The sequence below is a fragment of the Syngnathus floridae genome, chromosome 18 (genome assembly GCF_059516105.1).
Source record: "Syngnathus floridae isolate MCC-2025c chromosome 18, RoL_Sflo_1.0, whole genome shotgun sequence".
In the NCBI taxonomy this organism is placed as follows: Eukaryota; Metazoa; Chordata; class Actinopteri; order Syngnathiformes; family Syngnathidae; genus Syngnathus; species Syngnathus floridae.
In genome coordinates this window covers 5868524-5882513 of record NC_142430.1, presented here as the reverse complement: position 1 = coordinate 5882513, position 13990 = coordinate 5868524, and the positions used below count along the sequence as shown (strand labels likewise).

General features: G+C 42.8%; 4 protein-coding genes and 1 non-coding gene across 10 annotated transcripts; all 5 read right to left on the bottom strand.

Moving 5' to 3' along the window:
• Positions 1–266: 266 nt before the first annotated feature.
• Positions 267–380, bottom strand: LOC148382526 (U5 spliceosomal RNA). Its single transcript, XR_015854251.1, has one exon. It is a non-coding gene; the product is annotated as a U5 spliceosomal RNA (small nuclear RNA).
• A 28-nt stretch (positions 381–408) lies between these two features.
• LOC148382525 (alpha-N-acetylgalactosaminide alpha-2,6-sialyltransferase 2-like) lies at positions 409–3857 on the bottom strand. The gene is made up of 9 exons (XM_088360229.1): positions 3689–3857; positions 3000–3240; positions 2778–2940; positions 2552–2714; positions 1659–1797; positions 1490–1593; positions 1197–1280; positions 1023–1122; positions 409–952 (listed from the first exon to the last, which is right to left on the bottom strand). The coding sequence occupies exons 1-9, from the start codon at positions 3784–3786 to the stop codon at positions 737–739; spliced, it is 1308 nt and encodes a 435-aa protein (XP_088216355.1). The 5' UTR covers positions 3787–3857; the 3' UTR covers positions 409–736.
• A 1140-nt stretch (positions 3858–4997) lies between these two features.
• On the bottom strand, positions 4998–7891 carry LOC148382524 (alpha-N-acetylgalactosaminide alpha-2,6-sialyltransferase 2-like). 4 transcript variants are annotated; one of them, XM_088360234.1, is made up of 11 exons: positions 7746–7891; positions 7504–7664; positions 6910–7047; positions 6738–6840; positions 6492–6654; positions 6187–6349; positions 5980–6118; positions 5817–5920; positions 5536–5619; positions 5348–5447; positions 4998–5245 (listed from the first exon to the last, which is right to left on the bottom strand). In XM_088360234.1, the coding sequence occupies exons 2-11, from the start codon at positions 7602–7604 to the stop codon at positions 5072–5074; spliced, it is 1269 nt and encodes a 422-aa protein (XP_088216360.1). In that variant the 5' UTR covers positions 7605–7664; positions 7746–7891; the 3' UTR covers positions 4998–5071. The 4 variants fall into 4 exon arrangements, with proteins under 4 accessions (XP_088216360.1, XP_088216357.1, XP_088216359.1 ...); XM_088360231.1 differs by having other exon boundaries at positions 6738–7047; XM_088360233.1 differs by having other exon boundaries at positions 6187–6286; positions 6738–7047.
• On the bottom strand, positions 7666–10431 carry mxra7 (matrix-remodelling associated 7). Of its 2 annotated transcripts, XM_088360236.1 has the most exons (5): positions 9804–10431; positions 9088–9240; positions 8973–9006; positions 8660–8768; positions 7666–8019 (listed from the first exon to the last, which is right to left on the bottom strand). In XM_088360236.1, the coding sequence occupies exons 1-5, from the start codon at positions 10077–10079 to the stop codon at positions 7905–7907; spliced, it is 687 nt and encodes a 228-aa protein (XP_088216362.1). In that variant the 5' UTR covers positions 10080–10431; the 3' UTR covers positions 7666–7904. The 2 variants fall into 2 exon arrangements, with proteins under 2 accessions (XP_088216362.1, XP_088216361.1); XM_088360235.1 differs by having other exon boundaries at positions 8973–9240; positions 9804–10429.
• A 564-nt stretch (positions 10432–10995) lies between these two features.
• On the bottom strand, positions 10996–13781 carry srsf2a (serine and arginine rich splicing factor 2a). 2 transcript variants are annotated; one of them, XR_015854045.1, is made up of 4 exons: positions 13250–13781; positions 12632–12944; positions 11813–11909; positions 10996–11409 (listed from the first exon to the last, which is right to left on the bottom strand). XR_015854045.1 is itself a non-coding variant. In XM_088360127.1 (3 exons), exons 1-2 carry the CDS (start codon positions 13573–13575, stop codon positions 12656–12658), a joined length of 615 nt encoding a protein of 204 aa, XP_088216253.1. In that variant the 5' UTR covers positions 13576–13781; the 3' UTR covers positions 10996–11909; positions 12632–12655. The 2 variants fall into 2 exon arrangements, 1 of the variants encoding a protein (XP_088216253.1); XM_088360127.1 differs by having other exon boundaries at positions 10996–11909.
• Between the last annotated feature and the right edge of the window lie 209 nt (positions 13782–13990).

Below are 13990 nucleotides of genomic sequence, written 5' to 3'. Positions count from 1 at the left end.
GGAAAATCAGCATCACGCAGACCATTGTCACGAGCAGAATAAAAACAAGTGCAAGTGTTTTTTTTTTAATAAAAACTAAATTCAATTAAGTTTGCGTCGATAATTAGATGACAATTGGTGTATTTTTGTATGTTTCTAACACATGTTTCCTTTCCTGAGCACTTGAACACCTCACAATAGCAAATGACCTTTAACGTATGTTGCTGGAGGAGTGAGACTGCACTCTGGTGGTGGTAGTAAGTTTCTTTTTTTTAACATGTAGAGGAAGCCCCACTGTAGCAGGGCATCAAAACATTGAGAAAGACTCTTGTTGTTCCTCCCCACGGAAATCTTTAGTAAAAGGCGAAAGATTTATGCGATCTGAAGAGAAACAAGAGTGTACTGAGGACTCCAACGCGAGGCAAGGGACCTTATTGTAAGCCATACAATGTTTACTAACGGCAATTAAATAAAACTAACTCGACATCCACGCATCATAGTAAAAAGAATAACTCCCATACAAAATGAATACACCAAAGTCAGATAATTCTTAACAAACATGTATAAATCATTGAAATAAGAGTCTTACAGCGCAAAGCATGCTGGGAGATTACAGGATTTCTGAGTCGTCTACATCACTCCCGTGCGTCATGCTGCCTGTTAGCTCCTCTCTTTTTAAAATCAGAATCAGCTTTATCGGCCAAGTTAGTGCATGCCAAACAAGGAATAAATAAAGTTTAAAAAAAAGTCAAATCTGTCAGCCATTCTTCCCAGTTATATTTTTGGAAGGGAGTTCCCTTTCACTTCTTCGATACATGCGCATGATTTTGCTGTTGTGCAGCTTCTCCCAAGTTTTCATTTCCAGAATGTAGTCGTGATTTGCGTAAAAAACCACCCGGCTCTTGTCATGCCTCTGGAAATAATAGTTGGAGTACTTTGCGTGGTCTCTCGTCATGAAGCCGTATGCATCAACCTGTGTAGAACAAAAAGTATTGGAGGATGATCAGAATTTCAATCAGTCAGTAAATTATTGTGTTACTTACTATATCACATGTTTGGAGAGCCAGGAAGAGTGCAAAAGCACCATTGGTCGGTCGGACTATTGCCCAGTAACGTTTGTTCAAGTTGGGAGATTTCAGGAACCTGAAAAGTGGCGCAAATATACTTGCAGAAGGAACAGTTTGGTAATAAAATATAATTAATGAGTGAAGCTCGACCTGTTGCGCACATATCGTAGAAAGTCTTGATGCAGGACGTAAAAGCGGCTCTCATTGTATTGGCCCGAGTAGTAAGTCCGGGGCCTGGATGTGAAATAAAAAAAAAAGGAATAATACAGCTTTAAAGTCAAAAGATTTATTTTACAACTTTTAGAAAACCTGTACTTGGATTTTTTAAGATTATTGAAGAACATGACTATACTTTTTTAATGTAATATCTATAATAATAATAATAAATCTTCTGAAATCAGATAGGACATGCTCAATAAAATTCAGGCCAGGGTCTTCATCACCGTTTGTTTTTGTACGGGCCAAGCTGGACCCTCTCTCCACGGAGGAGTCCTTGAAGCCACTGGAAGTCCCTCATGCCCTCTGGAATCATCACATATTTGATGCCCTGCATAAAATAAGCTGTATGAATGACCAATTGCGATATTGAATAAATAAATCGTGTGGGCTTACCTCGTCGTGTGGGGCAGACTTATAGCCATATTTCTTGAACAAATACAAAGACGTAGTGATGGAGTGAGCAGTGTGGACGTAGACGGATGTTCTGTTCCCCACGTCGTCCTCGTAGCCCGTGGTGACCGCGCCGTTCATCCTGACAAGCATGATTAGCATTATTTTGTGTAGTCATCACTTCCACACAATGATAAATGGACAATTGGAAGTTAAGTTAGCATGATAAGTTTCAAATACCTGGCTGGACAAGAATGTCACTTCTCCTGTCCAACAAGCAAGACACTTTTGTCTGTGAACTTGTCATTTCAAAACAAACAGCAATCCTTTCTCACTGATTCATTTGATACCATTGCATTCCAATGGGCTGAGATTCATACTAGCATGAATACAATGGACAGCTTAAAGTATTGGGGACACCTCATCATCAATGGAGGCATGTCAATCAATAAATGCAGTTGTTTCATTCGACCCATTTTGAATGGATGTTAATTCCAACATAATCTCACCATTGTGTGGTACAGGACCAACCCACATACAAACCTTTTCTTCTGAATGATGCATGCTGAAAAACTGGTTTTCCTATTTCATTTCCTCCATTGTGCACTAGTGTGGTGTTGTGCACGCGCAACTTGAGCAGTATTTATTTAAAACATCCTGGAGCTTAGAGGATGTTAAGAATGTTGCTGACTCAGATAATGGACTGATATAATATTGCATGACAACTTGTAATTATATAGAGCTTAAAATTAGTCTTCAGTGTAAACTCATTCCACTTTAGGATGTTCTTCCCTTTTAATACATTTAACGTGCTATACAGTATATCATTGGGGTTTATTATAAAACAGCGAGGTGATAAATCAACCAAATGGCTGGAAATCAAAACAAAATTTTACCTAAAGACGTAATCGTGCGCGTCAATTTCTTTGCCCATTTTGGAGCCGTTCAGAATGCCAGCAGTGCCCACCACAGCGCAACGGATACAACCATCGCTGCCAACCTTTGGAGAGAGGAGAGGCTCCTTTGGCTCCGGGATCAACTTGACTGAGGACATTACATCTGATAAAAATAGGAAATTATTATTAGAGTCATGGCAAATCTTTAATGGGCAAAATGCCTTACCATTATAAGAGTAATCCATGAAGCCAAACGGGTTGTTGAAATGGGAGAGTCTGTTCCACTCACTCATGTTGAGGTTGTTCTTGTGTAGGAACAAGCGAATTTTGGGGAGGAAAGCTTTCTTGAAGGTCTCGTCCGTGGAATTCCTCAATGATTGTTGGCACATCTAAGGGGGGGGGAGGGAATATAAATTTTCTTTTCTTTCATTCCATGGTGTGTACTTACTGTGGTTGTGGATCCATCCTGGTTGTACACGTCTTCAAAATCCCACACAGGAAGTTTGGAGAAGTTGGATCTAAAGAGGATGGGCATGGGGGTGTTCGGATCGATGCCAGGTGCGGAGACATTTTCTTTAGATCGTTCCAACTCCGTGACGAGTGCATTTAAGGTGGTACGTCTGGTGACGCTTTCTTTATAATCCTGTTTTGAGGTGAGAATCTCAAAGTTCCTAGAGAATGTGGTCCAGCTGGATTGGAAAAGAAAGTGATGTCAAGCAAGCAAAGGCTGCAATTTGGATCGTTTAAAATTTAGTAGGTATTGAGTTTCACAAATGACTTAATTAACTGCAGTGATATTCCTCTTTTTTTTTTTTTCAAAAGATGAAGAATACATCATATGCCTAGTATATCGTCTGTTGTTCGAACACAGTGACATTTATGCTATTTGGTAACATTAAGCTAAACAGGCTATTGTAATTTATAAAAGAAAAGCTAGAATTTTGCTCAAAACAAAAAACAACTGTACCTTAAAAAAAACATATTTCTAATCACCCCACGTAAAGTTATGACCTTTTCACTAAACCAGACCATTTCCAAAATGCTGTTTTGAGCAGTAAATCATAAATTTACATCATCGTTCCCACCGCCCAAATACAAGCCCTGCCAAACCTTTTGAAATCACCAAAAAAAACTTACTTGTTCACTGTTAAATTTTCTTGAAAGAAACCAAAAAATAGAAATCCAATTGAAATGGCAATCAGCCAAGTAAAAATTCTGGATATAGGAAGGGTCATGTCACCTGGAACCTGGCCGGCTATGAGAAATGGCTGCTCTACTGAGGTGGAAGTGGCACTTAGTGGCAAATACATGCTGGGCAGGGCCTCAACTGAGCACTTGCACGCAAACACACACACACACACACACACACACACACACACACACACACACACTGGAGTGTACATAACAAGTCACACCTATATATAACAAGAATAGTCCAAAAAAAATTGTTCGGAAATAGTGAAAACAAGTGATGGTCGTGTAGCGGCACAATGATTTTGATTCCCGCATATTTGTTTATAAATCTTTATTTAACCAGGCAAACAATGGTGATATGTGTGTGAGTGATTAAACCAAAAAAAAGTGATAGTCTAATGAAGCTTTTTTGAAGTATTGAACCGCTTTGACCAACTGTTTGTTAAACGGGTGATTTTTTTAAGAGTAGGTAACAGCGACCCCTCCTGGTGAAAATTAAGGATGCTGCAGATTTGAATAGATCTTTACGATACTGAAAACAGCTCACATACTATGACTGAATATCATGTTCTATTTACAAATGAAGTTGTTTGATGTTTTCAATGATAAAGTGCTGGGCTGGCGGTCATAGTTTGAAGAAAAAGAATGGACTGTTGGAAAAAAAATTAATGTGTTGATTACAAATGCTCATTGATTTTTGGTAACTGGAAATGTCTTGACTTACCATTATAAGAGAAATCCATAAAGCCAAAAGGAAGGTTGAAATGGGAGAGTCTGAATTTTAATGCTTGGGTTTAGATTTAAAAATAACTCAAGCTAAAATATTGAAAGACTACAGGTTATGTCTAAAACGATGTGGCAAAATACAATAGAGTAAGTACTTGTTTTGGGGCTTTTTTTTTTTAATTAGCCTCATCAGTTATTTGCAGATTTTTGCTGGTCCATATCTCCTGCAAATAGTGTGACAATTTTAATAATAAATGATTTTTTTTTCCCAAATAAGAAATATACACTTACTTGTACACTGCTAGGTTTTCCTGAGAATAAATAAAAAAGACAATTCCAATGGAGGTGACAAACAGCCAAGCAAAAATACTCGATTTGTGGAAGCTCATAGTGACAGCAATGTGCACGACCTGCTCAAATCAAAGACTTGGTTCTCTGGTGCAACTACTCTGCAGGTACTTGTGAAACCAAAAAACTTCACCAGGAACCAAATTGAACTAACGCCTTTTAAACTGGCCACATATAATATCTTCCACACTTGAGTGTTATACTTTATTACCCTTGTTATAGAATTCATTTTACGTTTTTGCCATTTTCTTTTTAACTTCTTTGGTACAGACAAATGACCGTGCTGTTGTGCAGTTTCTCCCAGTTTCTCATTTCCAGCTTGTAGTCATGGTTGGCGAAAAAAGTCACGTGGCTTTTTACGTTCCTCTGGAAATAGTAATTGGAATACTTGGCATAGTCTCTTGTCATGAAGCCATACGCGTCCACCTTGGACCAAGAGAGAACTGGATGAGTAAAATGATGCCCGGAAAAACTGTTAATGTGACACGACATTGTGTGTATATTGTATCTCCTTTTGATCCAACTCACTGTGTCACACGTGTGAAGAGCCAGGAAAATTGTAAAAGCACCATTAGTTGGTCTGAATATCCCCCAGGAACGTTTATTCAGGCTTGGAGATTTCAGGAACCTGTTGGCAATGAGAAAAGTGCCAAATTGGTTTAGCGGGCACAATGTGGAATGTAATTTTTCCGAAGGTTGCATAAGAGGAGCACGACCTGTTGCGCACGTATCGCAGGAAGTCCTGATGCAAGACATAAAAACGGGTCTCGTTGTACTGCCCCATGTAGTATGTCCGGGGCCTGGGAAATGTGACAATTATATAGCTGTGAAATACATACATTTAATTATATTCTACTATTCCTTTTATTGGGCAAGGAATCACATTTGGTAAGTTGTTGCACAAAAAATAAAACAGAACTAAGTTCTATCTATTTGACAAGAAACACAAAACGGGGAATCCACACATAATTTGTTATGGCATCTCGATTTTCATTACCATTTTTTTCGGTACGGGCCAAGCTGCACCTTCTCTCCTCTGAGGAGTCCTCCAAGCCACTGGAAGTCCCTCATGCCCTCTGGAATCAACACATACTTGATCCCCTGCAAGATGCACAAATTATTTTAAAAAATGGAAGTGCCATTGAAGGAGTACTGATTACCTCGTCATGGGGGACCGACTTGTAGCCGTATTTCTTGAATAAATTCAAAGACGTAGTGATGGAGTGAGCTGTGTGGACGTAGACGGATGTTTTGTTCCCCACGTCGTCCTCGTAACCCTTAGTGACTGCGCCGTTCATTCTGATGAAACACCAAAATCTCTCTGGAAGTGCATCTAAGCCAAATAGATAGACTTAGCAGAAAAATACCGAAAGACATAATCGTGCGCGTCGATTTCTTTTCCCTTCTTGGAGCCGTTGAGGATGCCTCCGTTGCCAACCACGGCACAGCGAATGCAACCGTCACCACCTGGTTTAGGAGAGAGGAGAGGCTCTTTCGGCTTTGGAATCAATTTGACCGAGGACATTACATCTGAAAAACAACAAGACCAAACATATGAGAGATTTTTTTTTTTTGGCACACATGAATTACTTCTGATGTAACTTTTAATCATAATTCACTGTATGGGTTCCCTGCCAGATAAAAAAAATACATAAGCTGGTTGGCTTTGCACCATTGTAAGAGTATCCCATGAAGCCAAATGGATTGTTGAAATGGGAGAGTCTGTTCCACTCGCTCATGTTGATATTGCCCTTGTGCAGGAACAGACGTATGTTGGGCAGAAAAGCCTTCTTGAAGTTCTCATCCTTAGAATTCCTCAGGGACTGTTGGCACATCTACATGGGTGGAGTGTAGCAAAAACAAAAGCAGTTATGTAAATCTCACCAGGCATGCATATTTCCATAACTGACTATTTTACCGTGTTTCTGGGTGTGGCATCCTGGTTATACACATCCTCAAAATCCCACAGGGGAAGTTTGGAGAAGTTAGTCTTCAAAAGAATGGGCATGGGGGTTTCTGGGCTGACAACACGCAAGGTGATGTATGCCGTTTCATTACCAGACTGTCTGACATGCATGGAGGTCACCCACTTGGTGGATGTTGTTGTATTGAAGACATTGCTGGCTGTTGCCATGGTGGTGTTTCCCTCATAATCCCATTTTGTGGTAATCATCTCAACCCAAGGGTCATCTGCTACTAGATCAAGTTTCTTGAAAAAAGCGGTCCAACTGATTTGGAGGCGAGACAAACAGCAGCAGATTAATTGAATGTTTATAGGAGGAATTCGTTTTTATTAAAAACTCACTTAGGTTTACTTTTTACAACCCCAAAAATACTACCGTTAATTAGAAATAATTGGTATGACGTCACAGAACTCAGCAACGGAGCTGCCATTTTAGCTGTTGGCCAGAAAACAGTTTTAGGCTATTCATTTTCATAATAGCCCACTTCCCCAGAAGTTAAATGTGAGAAAAAGCAGACACTATCTATCCTTTTTCTCTTCAAAAATGTATATGTCACACGTTTCGATAGTAGTCTTATCTGTTATTTTTTTCTGTCTAGTGTACAATAGAACTTTACTTTGCTAGTAGCTAGGCTACTTGGGGAGTTATCTTTTTTTTTTTTTTATTCCCAACTTGTTCAAAAGCAATATGGATGTTACCAGCAAAAAAAAAGTAACTTACCTGACTTTCACAGAGGGGTCTCCTTGAAATAAAACAAAAACAACAATGCCCAGGGAGCCTATGATCAACCAGGTAAAAATCCTGGCGGTGTGGCGGACCATCGCGTCACTTTGCACCTGCCCGGCGAGACCACAACGTGGTCACAAACACACAAATTCCACCTGCATGTTCAGTTTATATTTATTATACAACAGCAGAGTGCTACACGGGTGAAAATTAAGTTTATATTTGGAGTCGCTCACTTGGTTTCGGGGAACAACGGCCAAAATAATACAAATGGACCACTTGTTTCTGTCATAACAAATTAGCGGCTGCTGGAATACTGTCACCCAAGTGTTTTAGTGAATTTGGTCGGCGAGGTAAGGCAGCGCAAGTGACGTGGTGGTTGTCTCTCTTCCTCCTCAAATGGAGTAGAGACGAAGCTGATCCTCCATGTCGCCCTCGGAGACGTCGCCGAACGTCTCCGTGTTGTCCTTAAGCAGCTGGAAGATGGCGGCCAGCTGTTCTCGCTGCACCCTGGGGGCGGGGGGGGGGGCGTCTTTACTTAACATTTTTTAAATAAATCTTTCATTTCTCAAAAGATATATCGTTTCAAATCAGCAAGCACTTACCTTTCACAATAAAACAAAAACTTTTTTTTAAAAAAAAAGACGCACTGAATCGGCCGAAGTAGCGGCCATTTTTCAAAGGCGACTATAGCATCCTCTAGCGGTCGCTTAGGGGCAGTCCATGCAGGGGTATATATTACTATCATGGTTAATGTTTTTTTAAAGTATTTTGTTTTGCTTATAATTTGTCTTTGTAAAGGCAGCATTTTTCATACAGATTACACTAATTATCTGGCCACAAATCAATGAAAACTGTGGCCACAAGAGCTCATTATCGAAAGGACAAATGAGCAAGTGACTCCAGGAGAGCCAATCAACACTTGGATGGATCTGTGACACCTCTAATAAACAACACGGGGAGGTGATGATTTCTAAGCAAAATCCGCTGGGTGAGTCAACACTCGGCGTCACGTCCTTCGGTCAAACGTCCTGCAAGTTGGCAGGGACTCAATCTGGCCTTAAGTGAGTCTAGCCCGCATCGCACGGCAGCTTAAGAGCTGAAAGCCGCCAGTGAAAGCACAGAAGGTCACAGCATGTTTTGAACTGACCTTTGTTCCTCCTCTAGCTCCTCTTTGGACATCATCATCTCCATATGGTGGGAGCGCGACTTTCCGGGGATGTACTTCAAAGAGTTGTTGGCTTGGAACTCTGATTTATCTGCAGAAAAAAAAGGATACCGTTGAATAAATAACATGCAAAAAATGTCCCTACGTCAACTAAAGTGGTGTTCCTAATATTCTGCCCATCCTGTGTGTATGAATGAGGAACATCTAATCCAGCTGTAATCATAATGATGGTATGCACGCTGACAGGTACGTGTAACCTACTAAATTGTAACGAGAGCTCTAATTTGAGGTTCACCATTGACTTCCGGGCTCTCTGTGTCTCCGTTGGTCTGGGGGGAAGAGAAAGCACACTTTAGGAGCTCCTGATCAGAGAGCCCGATGAAGGAGCGTCGGCCGCGCCCTGACGATGCCTCGGACGATGAGTCAAAGCTGGCGTGCCTGGAGTCGGGCTGCGGTACGGACAGGCTGGATGCTGCCGAGGAGGAGGAGGAGCGCTCGGTCACGGCCGCCGCAACCGGCGCTGGCTCCGGCTCCTCGCTGGTGGGAATGATTTCCGCCTCCTCCTGTGTGGCAGAATGAAGCGGCGGGACAAGAGACAGAGAAGAGGCATCATCTTGGAGGGATGCTGATGTGGCTGCTCAGCATCCCTCTTCGGATGATTGAAATGATTTGAGCCTTTGTGTCTATAGGCACCCACTAGTATTAGTTAAAACAAAAACAGGTAAATAAATAAGTGATTTTGCATTGAGTCTTTGTTTCTCTTAATACCCATGCTAACTTTGTACAACAAATAATTTCGAAAGAGTATTTAACTTCGGCTTCTATTGATGAAATATAATTGATTGCAAAAAATAGTCTCCACTGGTATCATGATTGTTATGTACGGTGTAATAAACTGCAAGAAGATGAGAAAGAAAATGTGCACAGGGCCATTGTTTGTTCTGGCACAAAAGTGACAAATTAATTTGCAATAATAAAATGATTTCCAATGTGCATAGAGCCAGGTCAAGACGAACTTCTGTTGGTCCTGACTGGATAGTGGGAGGGAAAGGTAAACAGCTTAAGAGAGTGACGTAGTTTATCACATCTTTAGCACAACAAACAACTGTGGATGGACGACACTCACTGATAGCACAGATTTGACCACGTCCCAGTGGTCGTGGGAGCTGCCGCTCAGCTCACACCAGTCTGCCGTCTCCTTAGCTTCCCCCTGCTTGGTGTTCTCCGGTATGTGTCCGTTCTGCTTGGCCACCGTGTCGCCTTCTTTTCCGGCGTCCGCGATCGGTTCAGACGGGTAACTCCCGGACGATGACGACCTGGAGGAACCGTTCAGCAACGACGTCGCGACCACCAGGGCAAGCAGCGTGAAGATGACGGCTGATAAAATGAAAGTCACATCCATAGCTGATATTTTGTTGCTTTAATTGTCCGGCGAGGTTCCACCGGCAGCCATAGCGACGATTTGAGGATAATCTCCTCTAGACTAGCTGGCTAAACAAGCAGCGTTTACTGGATCAGGCGGGAGGCTCTGTTCGGGTATGATGTCACAACACCTGGCCCCGCCCCCTTCCTCCGATGGCGATCAGGCGCGCCAGCAACGTGCTTGGCCCATCATCTCGGTGTTAAGCTCATCAGCAGCCCAATGTCAACAATGTACCGCGGACGGATAGCTTGTGGCAGCACCCGTGTAGGCGCAGGGTGACTAAGAAAAAAGTCATGCACAGGTCAGCGGAAGACTCGCCCTGACCAGATTGACACTTCCGGGGTAGGATCACGTGACTTGTTCCCATGACGACAGCGGTAAAAAAAAAAAACTCGCCTATTCTGTTTACAACTGGCACACGCGTTCAATACGCATTTTTGCATAAACGCATTTGGTTTTGTGCATTGAAAATAATCTATATTTGTGTAAATACATCAAATGGGCTATCAATTCAGTTATTTACAAAGTGGGCAAGCCTAAAATGAAAAGCTGCAATAGAAGGCAGAACATAGCATCAGGAAAATGTTTGACCATGTGCTTTTGGTAACTAAAACAAACCAAATTCAAGATGCTTATATAAGTCAGTAGTTTTCTCTGCCTGCTTTATGAACATTATGTGGCTCTATATGTGGATAAGGCATATACATTTTCTATATTCAAGCCTTTAATTCAGTGCAACAGCAGTGTGGATAGTTTATTTAGTATGTATATATAGTAGGGTTCTAGTATAAATGTAAAAACAAACCCAAATAAATTTTCAACTTCTCAACACGGAGCCATAATGTCAAAACCATACCAATAAATTGCTCCACTTTAAAATAAACACACAATCAGCCTACTTCCAATTACATTTATTAGCATTCACCTAAAGAAAATGCACAAAAACAGAGGTTAACGTGGAATGCGTAGCACAAAAAAAATTAATGAGGGGGCTGCAGCAGCCCCCACTTTTTTTCTAAATAGTAAACCCTTCAAATGTGAGCCCCACTGGACCCACACCCCCTAAAAAACCAAGTGATGAACCAGACATGGAGGGGGGGTGAAGAGGGTGGGAATCAACAAGGACACGGGGACGGAAGGTGATCTGCAACAACTGTGATCTTACAAACCGGCAAACAGCAGCGGAGGGTCGAGCGCCCCGGAACAGTGACCGGGCACTCAGCACCGCAACACGCCACACCATGTCACCACTGCACTGCACCGCATCTTAACAGCTAACCAGCATTACTCAACTGCTACACAACTGCGCCTAGTGCACAAAAGATACACAAGAAAGAGGGTTAGAGTCATAGGAAGCAACTTTAACCAGACAGCAAGAGTTGACAGGAGAACAAAATGTCATCAAGAAAAATGAAAACACATTGATTAATATACATATAAATCTGTCCAATTGAGTGGGGCAACAAACCAATATTTTTAATTGACAACCTCCTGCCAAGAGAAGATGACAAGGTCTTCCATTACAGAAATTAACTCCAAAAAGGTTTATTGGAGAATATAAATTCAAAAATAAAACCAGCTATAAGAGGGAACAAAAAGATACATATTTATTTTGAGATGCTCAACTTGGCGCACAACCAACATGACATTTATTTCGGTTGCGTAAGTAAAATGAACTATTTTGAAAATGTTTAGACAAAGTTCCAAATAACCTTTCAATTATCTTTCAGTGGCAATAGTGGAGTCCCCTTGAACATGGAGAGACTCATCCTGATGTCCTCAACAAAAAGTAGCTCTCATCCGAGAGATCTGCAAGAAAAGATAGAACAGAGTTAGAAAGGAAATCTAAAGCGACCCCATCGTAACTCCTGACCCGTGCATTGACATTCTACGAATACACCTCATGTATGTTTACGCACCTTCCGTGGTACCACATCCCCAAAGACTAGCTCTACACAAGACTGGTACTGGGGGCATTACTTTCAAACAAACCTTTGGGTCGAAAGGCAGGAGGGCAAAGCGCAGGCGGCGGGTGGAGGGTCCGCCCCCGATCCCCGCGAACGTACCTCACCACACCGCCTCAAACGCCAACTGACAGCCCCGCAACGCCGCCATGACCTGCTCCCGAGCAACAGCCGTGGCCCCCCCCAGCAATGGGCAGGTGACATGGCCAGCTCACACACTATAACTGCTCTCACACTGCCACACCCCCATCTCCTCCTCCTCTCTTTGCAAACAGGACTCAGCAGCTTGGAGGAAAGAATTTCACATTAAGTGAACGTTTGGAGTGAAGCACACCCATATTTACTCATACGAGCCAAATTCAATCCCTCTTATGCGTGTGTTTGGAATCATTATGACAACACGCATGCTAGAGCCAAATTGTATTTGTTTGTTGTAGTTTTGAATTAGACATAATTCTGCTGACTTGGTTGCTTGTATAAAATTTGAAAGTGCAACCTCAAGAGAGCAGAATACTAAACATCTAATCACGCATGTATTCATGACATTCAATCCATCTCACTATATACCATCACGTCGCATCCAGTTTTGCGCTAAGGCTCCGTCCCGTTGTCCTCTGGAGACTTGGGTCGGCTCTTGGACTTGGACCTGGATCTGGAACCGCGGTTGGAGGGAGGGGTTCGGCTCCTTGACCTGGACCGGGAGGGGGACTTGGACTTGCTACGCCTTGGGGTCCTGGACTTGGATTTAGACTTGGAGCGGGACCTGGATCTTGAGTAGGACCGGGACCTGGAACGGGAGTAGCGACGACGGCTCCTGGATCGGGAACGGCTCCTGCTCCTGGAACGGCTGCGTCTGCGGCGACGGGGGCTCGCTGAACGTCTGCAAAGAGAAACAGTGAATGACGTTCCATCTTAATTATTGCTTTATTGTAGTCTGCAGAGGGCAAAGTCAAGGAGAAAAAAACTGCAACCATTTCTTTAATATTTGATTAGTACATCGAAACAATAGGGCTAGATGTCTTCTACTAAATAAGCACGTTCCGAGGAAAACAAAATGGCGGCTAACGTATACAAAACATTGATTTAAAAGAATGTTACCGGAAACGGCGACGTGGGAAACCACAATTTCAGCACGCGACAATTTCACTGCATAACTCAATTATGATCTTAATTTAACCTTCGTACCGTCGCTGTGGAGCTCCTCTCCGGCTGTACATAGAGTCTGGCGGACGGCCGTAGCGGGCCATCTGCACGCGGAGCTCGCGGCCGTCGAGCAGGGCTCCATCCATGGCGTCCATCGCGTCCTCGGCGTCACGCTTGTCGAAGAAACGCACGAAGGCGAAGCCGCGGCTATCCTTAGTGTACCTGTCCCGCGGGATGTACACATCGCCGACGCGGCCGTACTTCTCGAAAACACGGCGGAGCGTCTCCGGCGAGGTCCGGTATGTCAGGTTGTCCACTTTGAGGGAGGTCATCCCCTCCACGTCTGGCGGCGGCCTACCGTAACTCATTTTCTGTGCGAAACCAACCGAGCTCCACTAACAAAAAAATACTTTTAGCTATAAAATAACAAGTCGACGGTGGTTCTGGAATCCCAGTGAGACTCAAAACCGAACTTAGATTTGAACCGCGCACATGTGCGCAACAAGATCCGTGCGATACCTGTACGCGAAATGGCGGCAACAAAGCTTGCTCTCTTTCTTCCCCGCCCGTGGTGGCCTTCTCTGATTGGCTGATAGCCTCGCGCGTTCGCACCCCTGGGTGCTCTTCACTACCTCCTAGTGGCGAGGAGGGTACATGACTATAACCTGCCGATACTGAGAAGCACCGCTGTTGCTAGATATAGCAACTTTTCACATTCCCCAAGCAATAAAACCAAATCATACATTTTTATTTAGCTTTTACTACATATAAGATACAATTATT

Bases quoted from the DNA above. Each gene is read 5' to 3' on its own strand.
- srsf2a (XM_088360127.1), bottom strand. From the start codon at position 13,575: ATGAGTTACGGTAGGCCGCCGCCAGACGTGGAGGGGATGACCTCCCTC. The intron at 12,945-13,249 runs GTACGAAGGTTA...TTCTCTTTGCAG, and splicing joins AGAGGAGCTCCACAGCGACG to ACGTTCAGCGAGCCCCCGTC.
- LOC148382525 (XM_088360229.1), bottom strand. From the start codon at position 3,786: ATGACCCTTCCTATATCCAGAATTTTTACTTGGCTGATTGCCATTTCA. The intron at 2,941-2,999 runs GTAAGTACACAC...CCCCCCCCTTAG, and splicing joins AGGATGGATCCACAACCACA to ATGTGCCAACAATCATTGAG. The intron at 953-1,022 runs GTAAGTAACACA...TGTTCTACACAG, and splicing joins CTCTCCAAACATGTGATATA to GTTGATGCATACGGCTTCAT.
- LOC148382524 (XM_088360231.1), bottom strand. From the start codon at position 7,604: ATGGTCCGCCACACCGCCAGGATTTTTACCTGGTTGATCATAGGCTCC. The intron at 6,655-6,737 runs GTAAAATAGTCA...CCACCCATGTAG, and splicing joins ATGCCACACCCAGAAACACG to ATGTGCCAACAGTCCCTGAG. The intron at 5,246-5,347 runs GTGAGTTGGATC...TCTTGGTCCAAG, and splicing joins CTCTTCACACGTGTGACACA to GTGGACGCGTATGGCTTCAT.
- mxra7 (XM_088360235.1), bottom strand. From the start codon at position 10,079: ATGGATGTGACTTTCATTTTATCAGCCGTCATCTTCACGCTGCTTGCC. The intron at 9,241-9,803 runs GTGAGTGTCGTC...TCTGCCACACAG, and splicing joins TGGTCAAATCTGTGCTATCA to GAGGAGGCGGAAATCATTCC. The intron at 8,769-8,972 runs GTGAACCTCAAA...TTTTTTCTGCAG, and splicing joins AGAGAGCCCGGAAGTCAATG to ATAAATCAGAGTTCCAAGCC.